Source organism: Trematomus bernacchii, unplaced genomic scaffold (assembly GCF_902827165.1).
Source record: "Trematomus bernacchii unplaced genomic scaffold, fTreBer1.1, whole genome shotgun sequence".
NCBI lineage: Eukaryota > Metazoa > Chordata > Actinopteri > Perciformes > Nototheniidae > Trematomus > Trematomus bernacchii.
The window spans coordinates 108,070-131,736 of NW_022987873.1; the positions used below are offsets into that span (position 1 = coordinate 108,070).

At 44.5% G+C, this 23,667-nt stretch overlaps 2 protein-coding genes across 5 annotated transcripts in view; one reads left to right on the forward strand and one right to left on the reverse strand.

Moving 5' to 3' along the window:
* Positions 1-8,978: 8,978 nt before the first annotated feature.
* Positions 8,979-12,552, reverse strand: inhbab (inhibin subunit beta Ab). Its single transcript, XM_034113870.1, has 2 exons — positions 12,153-12,552; positions 8,979-9,783 (listed from the first exon to the last, which is right to left on the reverse strand). Exons 1-2 carry the CDS (start codon positions 12,550-12,552, stop codon positions 9,017-9,019), a joined length of 1,167 nt encoding a protein of 388 aa, XP_033969761.1. The 3' UTR covers positions 8,979-9,016.
* A 2,390-nt stretch (positions 12,553-14,942) lies between these two features.
* The window catches only part of amph (amphiphysin), a 40,892-nt gene continuing 32,167 nt past the window's right edge, over positions 14,943-23,667 (forward strand). For all 4 annotated transcript variants that reach the window (XM_034113871.1, XM_034113873.1, XM_034113874.1 and 1 more), the window contains exon 1: positions 14,943-15,050. In XM_034113871.1, the coding sequence (XP_033969762.1) occupies positions 14,982-15,050 (69 nt within the window). In that variant the 5' untranslated portion in view covers positions 14,943-14,981. The remainder of the gene's footprint in view (positions 15,051-23,667) is intronic.

Genomic DNA, 23,667 nt, shown 5'->3' on the forward strand with positions numbered 1-23,667 from the left:
TAGTAATATTATTATTTGTTTATGTCACTTTTATTTATTTGTTGAGCACTTCCGGTAATTGTCACATGGGTGTTTTTGTTAGTCGGACGACGAAGCGTGCCCTGTCGCCCAAACTCAATTAGGTGTGTCCCGCACCGTCAGCCGTGACACGCCTTATTTGGCCTTGGCCTTTCAACATGTTGAATCGGCTGTGCGTCGGCCACAGACAGTCGGACAAAGAAATCACTCTGATTGGCTGTTCAGCTAGCGAATCAGTGCATGAGAAGCGAAACGGTTGCTTGAGAATAGAGTGGCGAAGTCACGCCCATCTACTTCCGCCCCATGGGACCTTATTTCGGAAAAATAATGTATTGAAGTCAATGGAGAGAGAAAACTTATCTTTCGATCCCGTTTGAATTGTGCCATGAATTACACATATGATGTTTGTCAATATTAAAAAATCATTTCCATGTCAAAAAAGTCACAGTTTGTCGTAAAACTGTTGAAATATAAGACTATGAAAAATACGCAACTAGAAAGACTACAAATCCCAGAGTCGCGTAAGTGATGTCACAATTGTTTTCCTCCACTAAAATAGAGATAGCTAAGATCAGCGCCATATAGATAGAATCTATCTATATGGCGCTGGCTAAGATAAGATAACTTTAACAAGATGCCTGTGTGCTTAGTACCAGGTTGTTATCATACCAGCAATGGGTCTTGCTCGTTCTTTCGCTTCCCGTCTGATGAAAGAGGAGTGTCTGGATCAAGCTAGCTAGTAGCTAGCACGTTAGTTAGCATTACAGCCTTGTCATTTGTATTAGCCTTAACATGAAGTAACATGAAGTAACCCAAAGTGTTAAACAGTAAGAGTAGTAGTCATATTTCGTGAACCCTTTGAAGAGTACTGTCACCGGTGTGATCATTCTATAATACACCATTTAAGCCCGGGGGAGAAATGCTAACGCTAACGCTAGCATCGACGATCTTCTCTACTTCATGCTATCTGCACAAATGGTTGACATTAAACATTAAAACGACCAGGCAGTTCAGAGAGAATCAAAGGAAGGCAGGCAGGCAGCTTTGCATGACATTCTTCAGGACGTGTTTCATTGTGCTGATAGTGAGGGTAGTCAATCGTTTTGTTGACAAGATAGTAGTGACGGCCATCTTGGTGGCGTGTGTTGTTGACCAGAGATGTAGTTCATTGAGCGTTTCACACAAACAAATGTGTTACTTCACAGTTTTACGACACATTTTAATTTTTTTGACTTGCAAAATTATCTTTTAAATTGACAAACATCATATGTGTAATTCGTGGCACAATTCAAACGGGATCGAAAGATAATCTTTCTCTCTCCATTCACTTCAATACATAATTTTTCCGAAATAAGGTCCCATGGAGGTCCACCGGAAGGGGAGGGACTTCGCCACTCTATGTCTTCCACAAGCAACACTCCAATGGCTGATAGCTCCAGTACCGCACGAAACATGTTTTCGATGGACGAGAGTGAAAATGGAATGCACACGCTATTTGTTGTTTGTTTAGATCACGCAGTCTGTTCTTCTTCTCTGTCCTCCGGTTGTTGCCTCTTTTGAATGACGAATACACACTACCGCCGCCTGCTGGTAAGGAGAGTTATTGCCACTCATGCATGCGCAGTTCGTACGTGCTCGGCTGAAGTCTTTGCGGTGTGTTCCAGTGCGACACATGGCCAAGACGCAGGAGAACACGGCGACGCAACATGTTACATATGGTGTTGTGATTTTAATGTTGTGCGCTATATAGCGATGAACTCTTTTTATTTGCATGCTCGTTTAACCTCCTTTTTATTTGCATGCTCGTTTAACCTCCTTTTTATTTGCATGCTCGTTTAACCTCCTCAACAGACACACCGGCGCCCAGTGAAAATCAGCGATCTCATTCGCCAGTTGCCAAATCCACTCCCCCATAAATACGCCGACTACCTGCTAGACGAGAGCTATTCTTCTCTTGACAGTTGCTGCCTCACCTCGCCGCAGATCGGACCGGACCTGATCCCTCCTGCTCCTCCTCACCTCGCCGCAGATCGGACCGGACCTGATCCCTCCTGCTCCTCCTCACCTCGCCGCAGATCGGACCGGACCTGATCCCTCCTGCTCCTCCTCACCTCGCCGCAGATCGGACCGGATCGGATCCCTCCTGCTCCTCCTCACCTCGCCGCAGATCGGACCGGAACCTGATCCCTCCTGCTCCTCCTCACCTCGCCGCAGATCGGACCGGACCTGATCCCTCCTGCTCCTCCTCACCTCGCCGCAGATCGGACGGACCTGATCCCTCCTGCTCCTCCTCACCTCGCCGCAGATCGGACCGGATCGGATCCCTCCTGCTCCTCCTCACCTCGCCGCAGATCAGACCGGATCGGATCCCTCCTGCTCCTCCTCACCTCGCCGCAGATCGGACCGGACCTGATCCCTCCTGCTCCTCCTCACCTCGCCGCAGATCGGACCGGATCGGATCCCTCCTGCTCCTCCTCACCTCGCCGCAGATCGGACCGGACCTGATCCCTCCTGCTCCTCCTCACCTCGCCGCAGATCGGACCGGATCGGATCCCTCCTGCTCCTCCTCACCTCGCCGCAGATCGGACCGGATCGGATCCCTCCTGCTCCTCCTCACCTCGCCGCAGATCGGACCGGATCGGATCCCTCCTGCTCCTCCTCACCTCGCCGCAGATCGGACCGGACCTGATCCCTCCTGCTCCTCCTCACCTCGCCGCAGATCGGACCGGATCGGATCCTTTCTGGTCCTCGCCAAGGACGGACCCCTGCAGTTCCTCTGTCTTCCTGGCTGGGCGTGGCTGACCTACTTCTGGATTCCCGCCAACTCACCTCCTCAGCTGCTGCTCGTCACCCTGATTACTACTACTCACCTACACCTGCATATATACCCGGTTCCCTCATCCAGTATTCACCAGTTCGTCGTCTCACCACAGTGGTAATACGTCTTGGTCTCTTAGCTTTGCTAAACCTTTATCTCTGTCCATCTACCTGCTCCTCTGCCTGCCGCGTCCAGCCACCTTCCCTCCAGCTGCCTGCCGCGTCCAGCCACCTTCCCTCCAGCTGCCTGCCGCGTCCAGCCACCTTCCCTCCAGCTGCCTGCCGCGTCCAGCCACCTTCCCTCCAGCTGCCTGCCGCGTCCAGCCACCTTCCCTCCAGCTGCCTGCCGCGCTAGTGTTTAAGTGTCCTAGTGTTTAAAGTGTCCTAGTGTTAAAGTGTCCTAGTGTTAAAGTGTCCTAGTGTTAAAGTGTCCTAGTGTTAGAGTGTCCTAGTGTCCTAGTGTTTAAGTGTTAGAGTGTCCTAGTGTTAGAGTGTCCTAGTGTTAGAGTGTCCTAGTGTTAAAGTGTGTTAGTGTTAAAGTGTGTTAGTGTTAGAGTGTCTGAGTGTTTAAGTGTCCTAGTGTTAGTGTCCTAGTGTTTAAGTGTCCTAGTGTTAGTGTCCTAGTGTTTAAGTGTCCTAGTGTTAGTGTCCTAGTGTTAGAGTGTCCTAGTGTTTAAGTGTCCTAGTGTTAGTGTCCTAGTGTTAGTGTCCTAGTGTTAAAGTGTTTAAGTGTCCTAGTGTTAAGTGTCTGAGTGTTTAAATGTCCTAGTGTTTTAGTGTCCTAGTGTTAAAGTGTCTGAGTGTTAAGTGTCCTAGTGTCCTAGTGTTAAAGTGTCTGAGTGTTTAAGTGTCCTAGTGTTAAAGTGTCTGAGTGTTTAAGTGTCCTAGTGTTAAAGTGTCTGAGTGTTTTAGTGTCCTAGTGTTAAAGTGTCTGAGTGTTTAAGTGTCCTAGTGTTTAAAGTGTCTGAGTGTTTAAGCTGTCCTAGTGTTAAAGTGTCTGAGTGTTTATAGTGTCCTAGTGTTTTACAGTGTCTGAAGTGGTTTAGTGTCCTAGTGTTTAAAAGTGTCTGGAAGTGTTTTAGTGTCCTAGTGTTAAAGTGTCTGAGTGTTTTAGTGTTCCTAGTGTTAAAGTGTCTGAGTGTTTAAGGTTTTTCCTAGTGTTGAAAGTGTCTGAGTGTTTAAGCTGTCCTACGTGTTAAAGTGTCTGAAGTGTTTTAGTGCCTAGTGTTTAAAGTGTCTGAGTGTTTAAGTGTCTAGGTGTTAAAGTGTCTGAGTTGTTGTAAGTGCCTAGTGTTAAAGTGTCACTGAGTGTTTGTACGTGCCTACTGTTTAAAGTGTCTGAGTGTTTATTGTAGAGTGTCCATAGTGTTTAAAGTGGTCTGAGGTGTTTTAAGTGTTTAAGTGTCCTAGTGTTAAAGTGTCTGAGTGTTTAAGTGTCCTAGTGTTAAAAGTGTCTGAGTGTTTAAGTGTCCTAGTGTTAAAGTGTCTGAGTGTTTAAGTGTCCTAGTGTTAAGTGTCTGAGTGTTTTAGTGTCCTAGTGTTTAAGTGTCCTAGTGTTAAAGTGTCTGAGTGTTTAAGTGTCCTAGTGTTAAAGTGTCTGAGTGTTTAAATGTCCTAGTGTTTTAGTGTCCTAGTGTTAAAGTGTCTGAGTGTTTAAGTGTCCTAGTGTTAAAGTGTCTGAGTGTTTAAGTGTCCTAGTGTTAAAGTGTCTGAGTGTTTACGTGTCCTAGTGTTAAAGTGTCCTGAGTGTTTAGTGTCCTAGTGTTAAAGTGTCTGAGTGTTTTAGTGTCCTAGTGTTAAAGTGTTTAAATGTCCTAGTGTTAAAGTGTCTGAGTGTTTTTAGTGTCCTAGTGTTAAAGTGTCTGAGTGTTTAAATGTCCCTAGTGTTTTAGTGTCTAGTGTTAAAGTGTCTGAGTGTTTAAATGTCCTAGTGTTAAAGTGTTTAAGTGTCCTAGTGTTAAAGTGTCTGAGTGTTTAAATGTCCTAGTGTTTTAGTGTCCTAGTGTTAAAGTGTCTGAGTGTTTAAATGTCCTAGTGTTAAAGTGTCTGAGTGTTTAAATGTCCTAGTGTTTAAGTGTCCTAGTGTTTAAATGTCCTAGTGTTAAAGTGTTTTAGTGTCCTAGTGTTAAAGTGTCTGAGTGTTTAAATGTCCTAGTGTTTAAGTGTCTGAGTGTTTAAATGTCCTAGTGTTTTAGTGTCCTAGTGTTAAAGTGTCTGAGTGTTTAAATGTCCTAGTGTTTAAAGTGTTTTAGTGTCCTAGTGTTAAAGTGTCTGAGTGTTTAAATGTCCTAGTGTTTAAGTGTCCTAGTGTTTAAATGTCCTAGTGTTTAAATGTCCTAGTGTTTTAGTGTCCTAGTGTTAAAGTGTCTGAGTGTTTAAATGTCCTAGTGTTTAAGTGTCCTAGTGTTAAAGTGTCCTAGTGTTAAAGTGTCCTAGTGTTTAAATGTCCTAGTGTTAAAGTGTTTTAGTGTCCTAGTGTTAAAGTGTCCTAGTGTTTAAATGTCCTAGTGTTAAAGTGTTTTAGTGTCCTAGTGTTAAAGGCGAATCAATGTTTTTCTCTTAATTCCGTACGCCCAAGTTTCCGAGTTTCTTTGAGTGTCCTAGTGTTAAAGTGTCCTAGTGTTAAAGTGTCCTAGTGTTAGAGTGTCCTAGTGTCCTAGTGTTTAAGTGTTAGAGTGTCCTAGTGTTAGAGTGTCCTAGTGTTAGAGTGTCCTAGTGTTAAAGTGTGTTAGTGTTAAAGTGTGTTAGTGTTAGAGTGTCTGAGTGTTTAAGTGTCCTAGTGTTAGTGTCCTAGTGTTTAAGTGTCCTAGTGTTAGTGTCCTAGTGTTTAAGTGTCCTAGTGTTAGTGTCCTAGTGTTAGAGTGTCCTAGTGTTTAAGTGTCCTAGTGTTAGTGTCCTAGTGTTAGTGTCCTAGTGTTAAAGTGTTTAGTGTCCTAGTGTTAAAGTGTCTGAGTGTTTAAATGTCCTAGTGTTTTAGTGTCCTAGTGTTAAAGTGTCTGAGTGTTTAAGTGTCCTAGTGTCCTAGTGTTAAAGTGTCTGAGTGTTTAAGTGTCCTAGTGTTAAAGTGTCTGAGTGTTTAAGTGTCCTAGTGTTAAAGTGTCTGAGTGTTTAAGTGTCCTAGTGTTAAAGTGTCTGAGTGTTTAAGTGTCCTAGTGTTAAAGTGTCTGAGTGTTTAAGTGTCCTAGTGTTAAAGTGTCTGAGTGTTTTAGTGTCCTAGTGTTAAAGTGTCTGAGTGTTTAAGTGTCCTAGTGTTAAAGTGTCTGAGTGTTTTAGTGTCCTAGTGTTAAAGTGTCTGAGTGTTTTAGTGTCCTAGTGTTAAAGTGTCTGAGTGTTTAAGTGTCCTAGTGTTAAAGTGTCTGAGTGTTTAAGTGTCCTAGTGTTTAAGTGGTCTCGTGTTTTAGTAAGTGTCTGAGTGTTTAGTGTCCTAGTGTTAAAGTGTCTGAGTGTTTAAGTGTCCTAGTGTTAAAGTGTCTGAGTGTTTAAGTGTCCTAGTGTTAAAGTGTCTGAGTGTTTTAGTGTCTGAGTGTTTAAGTGTCCTAGTGTTAAAGTGTCTGAGTGTTTAAGTGTCCTAGTGTTAAAGTGTCTGAGTGTTTAAGTGTCCTAGTGTTAAAGTGTCTGAGTGTTTAAGTGTCCTAGTGTTAAAGTGTCTGAGTGTTTAAGTGTCCTAGTGTTAAAGTGTCTGAGTGTTTTAGTGTCCTAGTGTTTAAGTGTCCTAGTGTTAAAGTGTCTGAGTGTTTAAGTGTCCTAGTGTTAAAGTGTCTGAGTGTTTAAATGTCCTAGTGTTTTAGTGTCCTAGTGTTTAAAGTGTCTGAGTGTTTAAGTGTCCTAGTGTTAAAGTGTCTGAGTGTTTAAGTGTCCTAGTGTTAAAGTGTCTGAGTGTTTACGTGTCCTAGTGTTAAAGTGTCTGAGTGTTTAAGTGTCCTAGTGTTAAAGTGTCTGAGTGTTTTAGTGTCCTAGTGTTAAAGTGTTTAAATGTCCTAGTGTTAAAGTGTCTGAGTGTTTTAGTGTCCTAGTGTTAAAGTGTCTGAGTGTTTAAATGTCCTAGTGTTTTAGTGTCCTAGTGTTAAAGTGTCTGAGTGTTTAAATGTCCTAGTGTTTAAGTGTCCTAGTGTTAAAGTGTCTGAGTGTTTAAATGTCCTAGTGTTTTAGTGTCCTAGTGTTAAAGTGTCTGAGTGTTTAAATGTCCTAGTGTTAAAGTGTTTTAGTGTCCTAGTGTTAAAGTGTCTGAGTGTTTAAATGTCCTAGTGTTTAAGTGTCCTAGTGTTTAAATGTCCTAGTGTTAAAGTGTTTTAGTGTCCTAGTGTTAAAGTGTCTGAGTGTTTAAATGTCCTAGTGTTTAAGTGTCTGAGTGTTTAAATGTCCTAGTGTTTTAGTGTCCTAGTGTTAAAGTGTCCTGAGTGTTTAAATGTCCTAGTGTTAAAGTGTTTTAGTGTCCTAGTGTTAAAGTGTCTGAGTGTTTAAATGTCCTAGTGTTAAAGTGTCCTAGTGTTTAAATGTCCTAGTGTTAAAGTGTTTTAGTGTCCTAGTGTTAAAGTGTCCTAGTGTTTAAATGTCCTAGTGTTAAAGTGTTTTAGTGTCCTAGTGTTAAAGGCGAATCAATGTTTTTCTCTTAATTCCGTACGCCCAAGTTTCCGAGTTTCTTTGATTGTGTTTTAAAGTTTATTAATGAATAAACGATAATAAATATTACATGTTGATAAACCTTTTTTAATGAAGAAACCAATTAATTGTTAAAAGACAAAAAATATATATTTTCACAATAAAACACTGCAATGAACTGGAAATAAACAAATAAACAATGTTTGTATTTCACCACTTCAATAATCAACAGTAAAATATTAACAGCTCATTAACTCACACTTTGACGAGTGTCTTTGGCTTTCTCCTTTTCCAATCCTCTTCAATAATAATACAAATAATAATAACAATAACATTTCGCTTGAATCATTTCTTTCATATATGTCAACATCATCAGGGATTCTTGCACAGACTGAGCTATAACAATAGAAAGGTATGAACACACAGGTATGAACACACAGGTATGAACACACAGGTATGAACACACAGGTATGAACACACAGCTACAGGGGCGGCGCCAGGGGGTAGCTTGGAGTTGCTATAGCAACTCCAACAATTGGCCTAGCAACGGCTTAGCAACCCCATTGTTTTGTTATGAAAATGCATCTATATATATTTATACATATTCTCGCGAGATCTATCAGGGGTCGTTGTAAGTTAAAGCGCAAACTGTTACTTGGCTAATGTTGTTATAATTCTCAGTATGTGAACACAGATCGAAAATGGAAAGATTTCTCACAAGTCAGCGTAAACGACCGCGATCTCCAACGGAGCCGGTCCAGCCGGACAACCCTGTGTGTGTGTGTGTGTGTGTGTGTGTGTGTGTGTGTGTGTGTGTGTGTCTGTCTGTTTGCGGTGTGGTGATGAGGTTAAATGCCACAGCATGCCAGTTGAAACAGTGAACGATTGCTATTGTGTACTTGTACGCTTAGGGTGTAATGGTATTATACAAAAATATTGTAGGAGCACAGAAACAGTGTTCAAATTCTGCTTCAAGACTCCACGGTCTTAAAATCCCCACAAAGCTTTGCGCACGGACCAATTTCCCCAAATCTGTGGCGGAAGATGTAAGGAGGCGGGGCCTCTCATATGACGCACACTTGCTCGCCTGTTCCACTCTTCGTTTTCCGAATGCCAGGAAGTATTCTTGACTCGCTTCTGAAGCAAGTGACTCGGAAGACATGTGCTACCAAGCAAGCGTACTCGACATTGAGAAACACCCTCTGAGTCCCGCAGGAAGTCTCTGAGTCCTACAGGAAGTCTCTGAGTCCTACAGGAAGTCTCTGAGTCCTACAGGAAGTCTCTGAGTCCTCAGGAAGTCTCTGAGTCCTACAGGAAGTCTCTGAGTCCTACAGGAAGTCTCTGAGTCCTACAGGAAGTCTCTGAGTCCTCAGGAAGTCTCTGAGTCCTACAGGAAGTCTTTGAGTCCTACAGGAAGTCTCTGAGTCCTCAGGAAGTCTCTGAGTCCTACAGGAAGTCTCTGAGTCCTACAGGAAGTCTCTGAGTCCTACAGGAAGTCTCTGAGTCCTACAGGAAGTCTCTGAGTCCTCAGGAAGTCTCTGACTCCTCAGGAAGTCTATGAGTCCTGCAGGAAGTCTCTGGTTTAAGAGCAGCCGCACTCGTCCACGATCATGTTCTGGATGTCCTTCTTGATGATCTTCTGCTCCTCGTTGTAGTACAGCATGGACATGGCTCTGAGCCGGGTGGGGACGCAGCAGGACCGGATGTTCTGGAAGGGCCCGTGGCCGCGCATGCGGTAGTGGTTGATGACGGTGGAGTGGAAGGACAGCGCCGAGCCGCTGAAGCTCGACATGTGGTTTGGACATTCTCCCTCGCAGTAGTTGGCGTGGTAACCGGACGGTGCGATGATCCAGTCGTTCCAGCCAATGTCTTTGAAGTTTACGTAGAACTGACGTTTGCAGCAGACGCGGATCTTCCCGTCGCATTCCAGCCCGCGTCTGACCCGCCGCTGCGCCGCCTCCTCTACAGTTCGCAGCGCCACCATGAGGAAGGGTCGGTGGGACTGGTCCCGCCCTCCGGCCCGCTCGCTGGCCATCAGCACCGCTGTGGCTCCGGCCTCGCTGCAGAGCGGACAGACGACCCGCAGCCTCAGCGCTCCGCCGCCGCCCGACAGCAGAGTCTGGATGCTGTGAGACACGGCGAGCGTGTGCCAGCCGCTGCGACGGACGTCCACCATCTTATCCGAAACACACTCCTCTTCCTCACCCTCCTGATGAAGCTGCAGCGACACTTTGCCTTTCCATCGGGTTCCCTTCGAAATCTTCAGGAAGATCCAGATGTTGGCCTGTTCCACCACCGCTGAGCCGCCCTCTGCTGAAAGGTTGAAGGTCACGGAGTTCAGAGAGCCTCCTGCAGGGGGAGCACAACAACAGCTTCAGATTATTAACTCACAGCCACTGATGAACATGTTTCTACTTCCCCTCACTTCCCCTCTCTGAGTCAGAGTAAACCCTGAGCTGAGTCTTACAGGTGCAGCCTGCAGGTCTCTGTCTCTGCTCCTTTATAAACTCCTTTTGGCGGCAGTGGCTCAGTCTGTAGGGACTTGGTCTTGGAACCGAAGGGTCGCCGGTTCACGTCCCGACTGAACCAAAACAAATATAGTAAGCTGGCAGCTGGAGAGGTGCCAGTTCACCTCCTGGGCCACTGCCGAGGTGCCACTGATCAAGGCATCTAACCTTGAAACTGCTCCCTGGCGCCGGGTACCTGGCAGCCTCTCTGCTCTGCCACCTCTCCTATCTGCATGTGGTTGTGTTTGTGCATGTATACCCTCTGTGTGTAATGTGTAAACACAACAGAGTGGAGAAAGAAATGTCACACTCCATCTGTGAGGGATTCATAAAGTATGTCTTCTTCTTCTAAACTCAGACATCTCTGCAGAATTTATATACAAATCATAATATTATTAATAATTGATCATAGAGAAACTGACATCTTGATGATAATTAATGATGAAATAAAGAATTTGTGAACTTGTTGAATTTGTCTGGAGGAGGCGACCCCCCCCCCCCCCCTCTTTGTGTCTGAATGAATGGACAAAGACATGTCGTTAACAGAAACAGCATGAACAGAGCTGCCTCTAAATATACCCAATATGAGCAGAGACACTAAAAAAAGACCTGGTTTCAGGGAATGTTGTTAACAAGGACAGACACACACACACACACACTTTGTTTCCTGAATAATTACTGAGGCCCAGTTTGTTTGAATGGGGAGATTATTTACGGCCTGAGACCACTCGGTATGCCCCCCCCCCCCGTTACTGTCCCCTAATTTCGGCGAGCCTTTGAGAGAGGTTTTAATGAAATACTCTTCTCAGAGAGGAAACTATTTATAGCACAAACACATTCTGTACATTTATGTAAGCAAACAAGCCGGGGGCTATGTGATTGGTCAGTAAATGTTCATAAAAGCAGACCCTAACATCATCACGTTTATTAAAGAATTTTATTTTGAAAATCTCTTTCAGTGAGACCTGTTGTATGAACGAATGAAATCATGGAGGGTTGCAGATGAACTCAAAAGACTTTCTTCTGTCGGCCAATATTACTAAATCACCTCCACAGTCTGAGATGATGAACCCTAACACAGACTGTTAGAATAAACAGAACCAGACTGAGTGAGGAAATCTGTAAACAAACTCTGACCTCTTTTTGTGAATGAGCTGATAACAGAGCGCACAGATAAAGGTCTCTAAAGCAGCTGATGGTCAGAGTCTGAGTCAACGCAACCACTAAACTCTAGCTCTGCAACCACTGACTCTGCAACCACTAACTCTGCAACCACTGACTCTGCAACCACTGACTCTGCAACCGCTGACTCTGCAACCGCTAACTCTGCAACCACTAACTCTGCAATCACTGACTCTGCAACCACTAACTCTGCAACCACTGACTCTGCAACCACTAACTCTGCAACCACTAACTCTGCAACCACTGACTCTGAAACCGCTAACTCTGCAACCACTAACTCTGCAACCACTGACTCTGCAACCACTAACTCTGCAACCACTAACTCTGCAACCACTGACTCTGCAACCACTAACTCTGCAACCACTAACTCTGCAACCACTAACTCTGCAACCACTGACTCTGCAACCACTAACTCTGCAACCACTGACTCTGCAACCGCTAACTCTGCAACCACTGACTCTGCAACCGCTAACTCTGCAACCGCTAACTCTGCAACCGCTACCTCTGCAACCACTGACTCTGCAACCGCTGACTCTGCAACCGCTAACTCAGCAACCGCTAACTCTGCAACCACTGACTCTGCAACCGCTAACTCTGCAACCACTAACTCTGCAACCACTGACTCTGCAACCACTGACTCTGCAACCACTAACTCTGCAACCACTGACTCTGCAACCACTAACTCTGCAACCACTGACTCTGCAACCACTGACTCTGCAACCACTAACTCTGCAACCACTGACTCTGCAACCGCTAACTCTGCAACCACTGACTCTGCAACCACTGACTCTGCAACCACTAACTCTGCAACCACTGACTCTGCAACCACTAACTCTGAAACCACTGACTCTGAAACCACTGACTCTGCAACCGCTAACTCTGCAACCACTAACTCTGAAACCACTAACTCTGCAACCACTGACTCTGCAACCACTGACTCTGCAACCACTAACTCTGCAACCACTAACTCTGCAACCACTAAACTGTAGCTCTGCATCCCTTAACTCTGTACCCCTGTGTTGGCCTCACCTGGCTCTGCGAAGGCGATGATCTCAGAGGGGGATTCAGAAGGTATTTGGGCCCCGGGGCCGTCCTCCTGGATCTCCACGCTGCCGTCCTCAGCCACGTGGCCGACCTGTAGCTTCCTGATGGCGTTGAGCAAGGCAGCGCGAGGCACCGGCTGCGTGAGGTTGGGTCGAGTGCTCAGGTGCAGCATGTTGAGGATGTGAAGCTTCACTGCCTCCACCATCTCTTCCTGTCCGCCTGACGAAGACGAGTTCCTCTTCATCAGAGCGCAGGAAGGACAGACCGACGCCACGTCCACCTCCGGACCTGGAGACACCTCCGGACCTGGAGACACCGTCGGAGACGCGTCAGCGAGAAGCACGAAGGCCATGAAGAAGAAGAAGACAGAAAACTGAGACGCCATGACGGGCTGCAACCCCGACAGATATCTGCAGCAGAGGAGACGATATCTGAGGCGAAGATATCAGAGGAGACGATATCTGAGGCGACGATATCAGAGGAGACGATATCTCAGGAGACGATATCTGAGGAGACGATATCAGAGGAGACGCTATCTGAGGAGACGATATCTGAGGCGACGATATCTGAGGAGACGATATCTGAGGAGATGATACCAGAGGAGACGATATCAGAGGAGATGATATCTGAGGAGACGATATCTCAGGAGACGATATCTCAGGAGACGATACCAGAGGAGACGATACCAGAGGAGACGATATCAGAGGAGACGATACCAGAGGAGACGATACCAGAGGAGACGATATCAGAGGAGACGATACCAGAGGAGACGATATCAGAGGAGACGATACCAGAGGAGACGATACCAGAGGAGACGATATCAGAGGAGACGATATCTCAGGAGACGATACCAGAGGAGACGATACCAGAGGAGACGATACCAGAGGAGACGATATCAGAGGAGACGATATCTCAGGAGACGATACCAGAGGAGACGATACCAGAGGAGACGATATCAGAGGAGACGATACCAGAGAGACGTACAGAGGAGACGATACAACCAGAGGAGACGATATCCAGAGGAGACGATACCAGAGGAGACGATACCAGAGGAGACGATATCAGAGGAGACGATATCTCAGGAGACGATACCAGAGGAGACGATACCAGAGGAGACGATATCAGAGGAGACGATATCAGAGGAGACGATACCAGAGGAGACGATACCAGAGGAGACGATACCAGAGGAGACGATACCAGAGGAGACGATATCTGAGGAGACGATATCTGAGGAGACGATACCAGAGGAGACGATATCAGAGGAGACGATATCAGAGGAGACGATACCAGAGGAGACGATACCAGAGGAGACGATATCAGAGGAGACGATATCTGCAGTCAGAGGTGAATCTCTTATGGTAGCAGAAATACAGAATCAGAGTGAAATCAGAAATCCTCCCGGACTGTCAGCAAAGCTCAAAAGGGATTTGAATCTTGTCTGAGTTGCCCGGTCTTAATGTATCTGGTCCTGATGGTCCTGATGGTCCTGATGGTCCTGATGGTCCTGATGGTCCTGATGGTCTGTTGGCTTTGGTGGTTCTGGTGTTTTCTGATGGTTCTGTTGGCTATGGTGTTTGTTGATGGTTCTGATGGTTCTGATGGTTCTGATTGTTCTGGTGGTTCTGGTGGTTCTGGTGGTTCTGGTGGAGCTAAATGAACACCGAGTGCAGGGTCACTCTACTCTCCCTCTCGCTCTGTTTCTGTAATTATACCTCTCCGCTGATCCCTCCCTCCACACACAGAGGTATTCCCTGTGATTCACACACACACACACACACACACACACACACACACACACACACACACACACACACACACACACACACACACACACACACACACACAGGAACACACACTCTGTGAGTAAAGTCTCTCAGAATATCTCAGGACTGTTTGTGGTGTTTCCTCCTGAATGAACGTCACGACAAAAGAGGAGGAGGAAGGAGGGAAGAGGAGGACGAGAGAGTGTCCCTGATTCATTCATACCACACACACACACACACACACACACACACACACACACACACACACACACACACACACACACACACACACACACACACACACACACACACACACACACACACACCAGTGACTCAGCACAGCATCATGATCGCCTCACGTGGAGGAGAAACTCTGTCGGTGTGAAATGTATTTACCCAAGACTTTGTTGTTACGATCAGAATCCTGCACACAGCAGATGGAGCACACACACACACACACACACACACACACACACACACACACACACACACACACACACACACACACACACACACACACACACACACACACACACACACACACACACACACACACACACACACACACACACACACACACACTCTGTGACATCAGCACGCCCTCTGCTGGTGGGAGGCAGGTGTTACAGCTTCCTCTTCACCTGAGCCTGTGATGACTTTGATGATGACACTGCAGGAAGTGACACAGTAGAGAAACTGATAACAATGTAGAGTTATTTAATATTTATTAATGTAGAGTTATTTAATATTTATTAATGTAGAGTTATTTAGTATTTATTTATGTAAAGTTGATTAAGATGTATTCCTGGTTGTCGATGATCCAGATTTAATCTTCAAGTCGTTTTTGTTTTTATTATTTTTGCTGTTTGTTGTCGTTCAGCAAATTTTACATCACTGTTTACTGGAGGGGTTAATCCACACACACACACACACACACACACACACACACACACACACACACACACACACACACACACACACACACACACACTCTCTCTCTCACACCTCCCCCTCCCGTCTCTCTCGGTAATCCGGTCTCTCTGCAGTCATCATGGCGGAAATCAAGACGGGGATCTTCGCGAAGAACGTGCAGAAACGGCTGAACCGCGCGCAGGAGAAGGTGAGGGGGACCGGGAGAAAGGGGGGAGAAACGGGAGGACCGGGAGGAACGGGAGGACCGGGAGGAACCGGGGGGTTAGGGGGATGGAGAGACAGATGGATGCGCTGCGGGCCTCCTCTCTCTCTGCTCATATATGTTAGGGCTATATTATATATATTATACTATATTATATTATATATTTCATCGACATCTCTGCTGTTCATTAACATCGGATCCATACCGAGAGCCTGACGTCACGATACGTTCATTTCACCTCCGTAAAAACCGTTAAATCATCATAAACTGACGGAGCGTTGTGATTGGCTGAACAGACCGACCTCTTCAGTAACACCTCGTGATGACGTCATGCGGATGAATGATCAAATGTATATAAAGATATTCTGAGTTTATATTTAAATAAATGACGCGCTCCTGAGCCAAGGTGGGGGGGGGGGGCGTGATGACGTCAGACACCTGATAGCTGAGAGTATCAGTGTGTTGTCGTTATATACTATATTATTATTACATTACATTACATTATTACACATTATATGCTGCTGAGTCATGATCTAATATATTATATTATATATTATATTATTACATTATATTATAGATGATCTTATTACACAATTTATGATATACTGCTGAGTCATGATCTAATATATTATATTTAAGCAATGGCTCACGACAGGCCGTGGTATATGCTCATTATATCACAGCTAAGGGGCGTCGAAGTGAGGGCTATTGCTTTTATAAAACGGTTACCAAGTGTGGTAATATGAAAGAAAAATACACACTCTAATTTAAATAGTTTTTATTAGTAAATAATGATGTTCAAAATAAAATTGCCTTCTGCACGAAACATAGTGCGAGGTGGTTGCTATGCAACAACACTAACAGCTAGCGAACATATTAAACAGAGAGCGTTGATCCATTATTTGGCTATTTATTTACATTCATGTGTATGTTGTTGTTTATTGTGCAGCCTCTGAAAACCTGTCCAGCATCAGTAGCATGGCTTACGTGGTTACTTGTATAGGCTGAGGTTGTTCTAGGCTGTTCTTTGGCGTGGAGAGAATATTGCTCCACTTTCTCCGGTCCCAGAGATTCGGCTTCCAGTAGCTCTGGAGAGAGCTTTCTCACCTGAGGCCACTAACGGTCATCATTTCTCTGCTTTGTTTCAAGACCCGCATCAGAAAGCTTTTGAATGGTGGTACCTTTCCAGTTGGTCTACCTGCTCTTCACGTAGCTCTACATGTCGTCGTTTAGGTGCTTTCTGGAGATAGGCACTCCTCAATCCACTCCTCCATAGTGAGACCCCCCCCCCCTCAATCCACTCCTCCATAGTGAGACCCCCCCGGAGGTCCAAGTTAACCTTACATGTTTCCATCTTAAGCTTTGTTAGTTTGTTTCGTAACGGACGAAATGTAGATATATTTATAAAACGGACAAGTCAAATCAGGCAATTTGATTGGTCGATAGCGTTTTTGCGGACCTTTTTGATTACAGATTTGAAAACATTGTTGCTTGCTTTAAAAGTAGCACAATTCATGATGTCAAACATTGGGAAGTATCTAGATACCCCTGCCCTCATGCCAAAGGAACTGCACACTGAATATGTTTTGACGTTTGATGTCTATGTCTGGACCGTTGCGTAAAAAGGAGGGTTTCTGCCCCGTTACTTCTCCGCTGTTTTCTTGTCCCAGTTTCAAAAGCAAACTGCATGCAGTTTGGACAGGGAGAACACCATAGATATATATAAACACTAGATGACTCACCCGCGCTGCTGGCCAATGGAGACCGACGTTGCCACATGGGCGCCATCTTGCTACAGGCAGTGCTCTCATTCATAACATTATGGTTTACTATTTAAATAACCATAGCTTGCTCAATTTTCAACCAATTTTCAAACGGTTTGTTTTTTTATAAACATCAAAGATGTAGTTATGATACTGCATACTTATAATCATGGACTTTCATATGAAAATAACATTAAGCAGATAAAGCAATAGCTATACACACACACAAGGTATTTATATTAAATATTTGCCGGTGTATATATTTCCATTTATTTTATTATATTGTTAATATTTAAAATAAATTATAAAATTAAAATATATTTATATTTTATATATAAAAATCGGTGTCATGTTACCACTCTGTAAGCCAAGAGTTGTTAATTTAGCAATGCCTTAGCTTGAAGAACAGGGACACAACTAATGACAATAGCATATGGTGGTATATTATTTAGATATTCACACCTTTATCAGAAGAACCAAACCAACATAAAATGAGCTCACAGACAGGCCAGTTGTCTCATTTATCACAATTATTTTTGACATGAGATCTTCATATCGTCTTAGTTTTGTATTTAGTTTCTAGATTTGTAAACAAATCCAGAACCTTTGAAATACGTTACCACTTCACAGCACGGTGCGCTGAGTTCTTGTAGTCGAAAAAAGCCCAAGAATAATATAAACTGTACCCTGTGTCCTTTTGTGTCCTTCTGTAGTCCATTTACTGTTTGTCTTGTCTTACCCCGGCTGATATCTCACTAAATCCACTGTTTTAATTGTTCCCTATATTGCCCCTATGCCCTGTAAGGTGTCCTTGGGTGTTATGAAAGGCGGCCCCCCAAAATAAATGTATTATTATTAAGAAGAACAACTTGGTGTGGTGTGGAGGGGATGTACTGTAGGAAGCAGGGGCAGGTTGGGAGAGATGGGGCTTCAAGGTTCAAGGTTATTTTGTTTTAAATGTGTCTTGGAGATAAGGGCCAGCTGCACACAATAAAATACAGTATAACACAAAACCAATAAGACACACGGTGACACATGGCACACCAACAGTCAATCATCGTCCAGCCTCAGCTTTGGTATTCTTTCACAACCATTTTATGGGTTTATTAGACAGACTGAGCAAACATAAACATATGTGGGGAACATAGTGCTGCGTATCAGGGCTGTGAAGAAAGGAGGTAGAGAGATACAAAGTTTCATATGCTGAAGCAACAGGAAAGGTTCATTAAAGTAACATTAATGACATATGTTTAGCAGGCATGACCTTTGCTATGACAGAAATTATAATTAGGTCCTTCTTTGGGCGATTTTCCTAATGTGGTTAAAGTGCAAAACACAATAAATCATAGACGACAAGTGGGTGTAACAACTGACCAAAGTTTTTAACTACAGGCCTATTTGAAGCTGAGATGCTGCCAAGTCTTTCTTTGGCCGAGCGTGGTAGGCCCAACTGCTTAAGTTATAACACACTTATTTATTGGAGAAGGTTGTAATATATTTGGCTGAATGGCATGGTTTAAACGGGTTATATGAGACAACAACACCAAACGGACCCTAGAGATACCCGACATTTTAGTCTAAAAAGAAAGGGTCTGGTTTTAGGGTGAGAGACAGAGAGTGTAAGGACAATCGAGGAGCCAGTACCTGTGACTGAAGGTGGTGAGGCCCATCATGGAACATGAAGATTTAATAAATACATTATATACATACAATATATGATACAATACATATACATTATACGACGGCTCTGATGCTGCCCCCCCAGCAGACCGCAGCAAAGAAGAGTGCACTAGCCACAACAGACTGGTAGAAGATCTCCAGCATCTTACTGCATACGTGGAAGGATCTCAGCTTCCTCAGAAAATAGAGTCTGCTCATCCCCTTCTTGTGCACAGCGTCAGTGTTGATCCTCCAGTTCAGCCCATTGTCTAATGGCGCATTTCCACTACACGGTCGGCCTCGGCCCCGCTCGGTATGGCTAGGCCTCGTTAGGACTGGCTCACTTTATGGCGCATTTCCATTACAGTTTAGGAACTGGGGTAGTTACTATAGTAACGCAGTGTAGGCGGAGCCGTGACGTCATCTTCAATGAGAACCCCAGAAAAACAACACAGCCGTTAGCTGTTAGCACTCAGAGCTCACAGCTCCTCATATCTGTTCAGAAACTAGACAGAAGTTAAACAAGTACAAACCACAGACTGCCTGTGTCATGGAGAATACAGTCGCTGCTTTATTTATGTCTGTATAGGCCGTTGTTGTGAGTGTGGACGGTCGGAGCATATACTGCGTTAGCTTAGCCAATCTCTATTTAGAAAACACGCATTTTAAAAGGTGTTTCTCCTGCCGTCTGTCTGCAGACTTGACAAAGCATTAATTCATGGTTTTTACTAACCGGTATCAGTATGTTGTTACTTCATCATTTAGAAACGTGTATTACAATTAAATCACGGTCAAATATGTCCATCTTGTTGTAGTTGTAGCCCCCTTGCCAGCGCTCCTCTCTCTAGTTTAGCATACTCAGCCCGACTCAGCCCTGTTTGTTGGCCCCGATAGAACCACAATTTTGTCGGGCCAGAAAAGAGGTGAAAAAGTGGCCCCGGGCCGGGCCGTGACTAGGTCTAGTGGAAGCGCAACCAAAAACGGGCACGGCACGACACGGCACGCTTAAAGCGAGCTCCGCGCTGTAGTGGAAATGCGCCATAAGTGCACTCCCAGGTATTTGTAGTCCTCCACAACAGCCACATCCTCTCCCAGAATGCACAGGGGCAGAGGAGACGTCCTCACCCTCCTGAAATCAATGACCATCTCTCTGGTCTTGGCCACATTCAGAATACTCACAACATTAGGCTGAGGTTCATCTTCCGCTCTTCTAGAAGTGGTTGTGCTTCTTGTTGCTTCCGGCTAAAATAAACATAATTAAAGACATTTTGAGTGTTTAAAATGTGCTGTAATACACAACACATTATTTATTCCTAAACTTGCAGAAAGAAAAACTAAAGTGTGACATTTAATCACATATTTATATATCAATCTTATACACCTTGAATTCTTGTTGGCCAATGATACACATACCCTTTGAAGATGAGCTGGGAAGTTGAATACTGTTGGCACAACACCATCTTTAAGCCGGACAGTCTGCCCCGTCCTGTCAAAGTCCTCACAACTGAAGTGCTCACTGCAGAGCAGTGTCCTGCTAGAGGAAACAAAACCGTCCCTTCTTAGGGCGAGTTCCCACTGCCTCCTCCTCTCTCCGGTTTTGGGAAACCTTAAAAACATGAGAAAGGTAGCCAGATATATAAATTATTGTCAACATTTTCCTCCCTTCTTTCCTTTAACATTAAGGGTAAGGACAAAAATACACACCGAAATTATCATATTTTTGGGGTAATTGTATGTATGTATGTATGTATGTATGTATGTATGTATGTATGTATGTATGTATGTATGTATGTATGTATGTATGTATGTATGTATGTATGTATGTATGTAATGTATACTTTAAGAATAAGACACCCACACTAAGAGTTATAAAAAAGGTGTCCAAAAGAAACATTAAATAATTGTGTAAAGAAATGGTAGCAACATATTCTAGAGAGGCTGGGTCAACAACAATCTTGCAATACTATTATCTCACATAGCCCCACTGATCCTGTGTAGCAGGACTTGTAATGTACATACATCCACTAAGTAATTAACGATTATCCTAATTATAGTCATAATATTGTCATATCTTACACGTGAAAGGTGATTCCACGGGTTCTTGTTTCCAGACTGCGGCGATTAGAGCATCCGTAGGCTGCACAAAAGTCCGGCATAGTCAGGTACTTCTGTAAACACAAAGCCAGCAATTTCCTGTATCATAATGTATCTAAAATGTAAGATGTTTTTAACAAGCCAAACCACTTGGAAGAAATCATGTGTAACTTAAGTTATGTTGAAAAGAAAGAGCAGTTATGCCTCTCCCACTGGTGTAAAGTTGCTGGGTCAACTTTGTAATACTAGGTCTCACTCACAGCCTCTTGTTATTAGCCATCTTTTAACAAGCAGGTAGTCATATCATTAGCTAGAACCAGCTAGATCTGATCGATATGGACATAAACGCGAGTAAAGTCTAATCTGACGGGAGAGAGAGATCAGCTGCTGCTGACGAGTCGACACGCAGCTCTGCATGATCACCTGCAGCGGTGAGCAGAGCAACACACACTTCAGGTTAGAACATCACGTAGCTATTTTAATTACCTCTCAAACTACCTAAACTAGTTATAGATATGTTTAGTTTACTGTCGGGTCACTCATTACTGGATCCGCGAGCTGCATGATACTGACGGGCTGTCAGGAGAGAGAGAGAGCGCTCCGTTTATTATTCCCGTGTTATAAGTTACTGTACACTTTTGAATAATGTAGTTTATCTACTATAATTAGTTTGTTTAATATCGAATCATATCAATTTGTTTTAAAGCTCAATAAATAACAAAGAAGACCTTTGACCGGCACTTTTCTCATTTTGTCCGGAAGATTTCAACTTTAACGGACATGTTGACCAGCAAACAAATATTCTAACGGGAACTCTGCCACATACACAAATAAAAGCTGCAATTTCAACATGTCTAAGCATCCTGTATCATAGCCATGCTAATAATGTTTATAATAAACCAAACCGTTTGTAAATCAGTCAAGATTTCAGCGAGTTAAGAGTATTTTTGTGCAGATCACTCGCCTTACAACAGCTACCATAGCGCGTTCCAGAGTAGCTGTTGACTGTAGCAAGATGGCGGCCAGTGAGCTACGCTGGAAAATCTCCCATGAGCCATCTAGTGTTTATATATATCTATGGAGAACACTACCTGGTTCTGATTGGACAGGGAGAACATTACCTGGTTCTGACTGGACACGGAGAACATTACCTGGTTCTGACTGGACACGGAGAACACTACCTGGTTCTGATTGGACAGGGAGAACACTACCTGGTTCTGATTGGACACGTAGAACACTACCCGGTTCTGATTGGACACGGAGAACACTACCTGGTTCTGATTGGACAGGGAGAACACTACCTGGTTCTGATTGGACACGTAGAACACTACCCGGTTCTGATTGGACAGGGAGACCATTACCTGGTTCTGACTGGACAGGGAGAACATTACCTGGTTCTGACTGGACACGGAGAACACTACCCGGTTCTGATTGGACACGGAGAACACTACCTGGTTCTGACTGGACACGGAGAACACTACCTGGTTCTGATTGGACAGGGAGAACATTACCTGGTTCTGACTGGACACGTAGAACACTACCTGGTTCTGATTGGACACGGAGAACACTACCTGGTTCTGATTGGATAGGGAGAACATTACCTAGTTCTGATTGGACAGGGAGACCTGTCCGTTGATTGGTATGATATCCTTATATGGGCAGAAATCCTAAATTACTGGAACGTGTTGCTGGAACGTGTTGCTGGAACGTGTTGCTGGAACGTGTTGCTGTGTTGCTGGAACGTGTTGCTGTGTTGCTGGAACGTGTTGCTGGAACGTGTTGCTGGAACGTGTTGCTGGAACGTGTTGCTGGAAAGTGTTGCTGGAACGTGTTGCTGGAACGTGTTGCTGGAACGTGTTGCTGGAACGTGTTGCTGTGTTGCTGGAACGTGTTGCTGGAACGTGTTGCTGGAACGTGTTGCTGTGTTGCTGGAACGTGTTGCTGGAAAGTGTTGCTGGAACGTGTTGCTGTGTTGCTGGAACGTGTTGCTGTGTTGCTGGAACGTGTTGCTGGAAAGTGTTGCTGGAACGTGTTGCTGTGTTGCTGGAACGTGTTGCTGTGTTGCTGGAACGTGTTGCTGTGTTGCTGGAAAGTGTTGCTGGAACGTGTTGCTGTGTTGCTGGAACGTGTTGCTGTGTTGCTGGAAAGTGTTGCTGTGTTGCTGGAACGTGTTGCTGGAACGTGTTGCTGTGTTGCTGGAACGTGTTGCTGGAACGTGTTGCTGTGTTGCTGGAACGTGTTGCTGGAACGTGTTGCTGGAACGTGTTGCTGTGTTGCTGGAACGTGTTGCTGTGTTGCTGGAACGTGTTGCTGGAACGTGTTGCTGTGTTGCTGGAACGTGTTGCTGTGTTGCTGGAACGTGTTGCTGTGTTGCTGGAACGTGTTGCTGGAACGTGTTGCTGGAACGTGTTGCTGGAACGTATGCTCGACCTCTCTTCTGTCCAGAACCAGAACCTGACACCAGCGGGTGAAATTCTAAACGCCGTTAAATATTAAAGCTGGCTCATAGCTTTGTGTTTCAGAGATGTGTTTTCTGCTTCGCTCAAAGGATTTACTTTAATAAACCGAGGCCTGACACAGTGGTATCTTAGTGTCTGTTGACTTCCTGTCTGCACAGGAAGCTGCGGTTAGATTTATTGACAACATAGAAGTAATGGTTTCTAAGAAACCGGCCGGCCCGGACAACGTAGAACCTTTCTTTTTAAAGATAGCTGCAGATTTTATTGCTCCACCTCTCACTACTCTTTTTAACCTCTCCCTCAGCACAAACACAATTCCTAAAGTATGGAAGTCAGCGTATGTCCTGCCTTTACTGAAAGGTGGGGAGGCCACTTTATTAAATAATTATAGGCCCATCTCTAAATTATCAGTTCTGGCTAAGGTTCATGAACGCCTAGTGAGTGAACAGGTAAAGGTGTTTTTATGTACAAATGACATCCTGTCTAAACATCAGTCAGGCTTCAGAAAGCAACATAGCACCATCACTGCCACAATGAAAGTGGTGAATGACATTATAAGTATTTTAGATAATAAGCAGAGCTGTGCAGCTCTATTTATTGACCTTTCTAAAGCGTTTGATACCATCG

Excerpts from the sequence above, each read along its gene's own strand:
- inhbab (XM_034113870.1), bottom strand. The coding sequence starts at position 12,552 with ATGGCGTCTCAGTTTTCTGTCTTCTTCTTCTTCATGGCCTTCGTGCTT. Across the intron at positions 9,784-12,152 it reads CATCGCCTTCGCAGAGCCAG|GAGGCTCTCTGAACTCCGTG; the intron begins GTGAGGCCAACA and ends CTCCCCCTGCAG.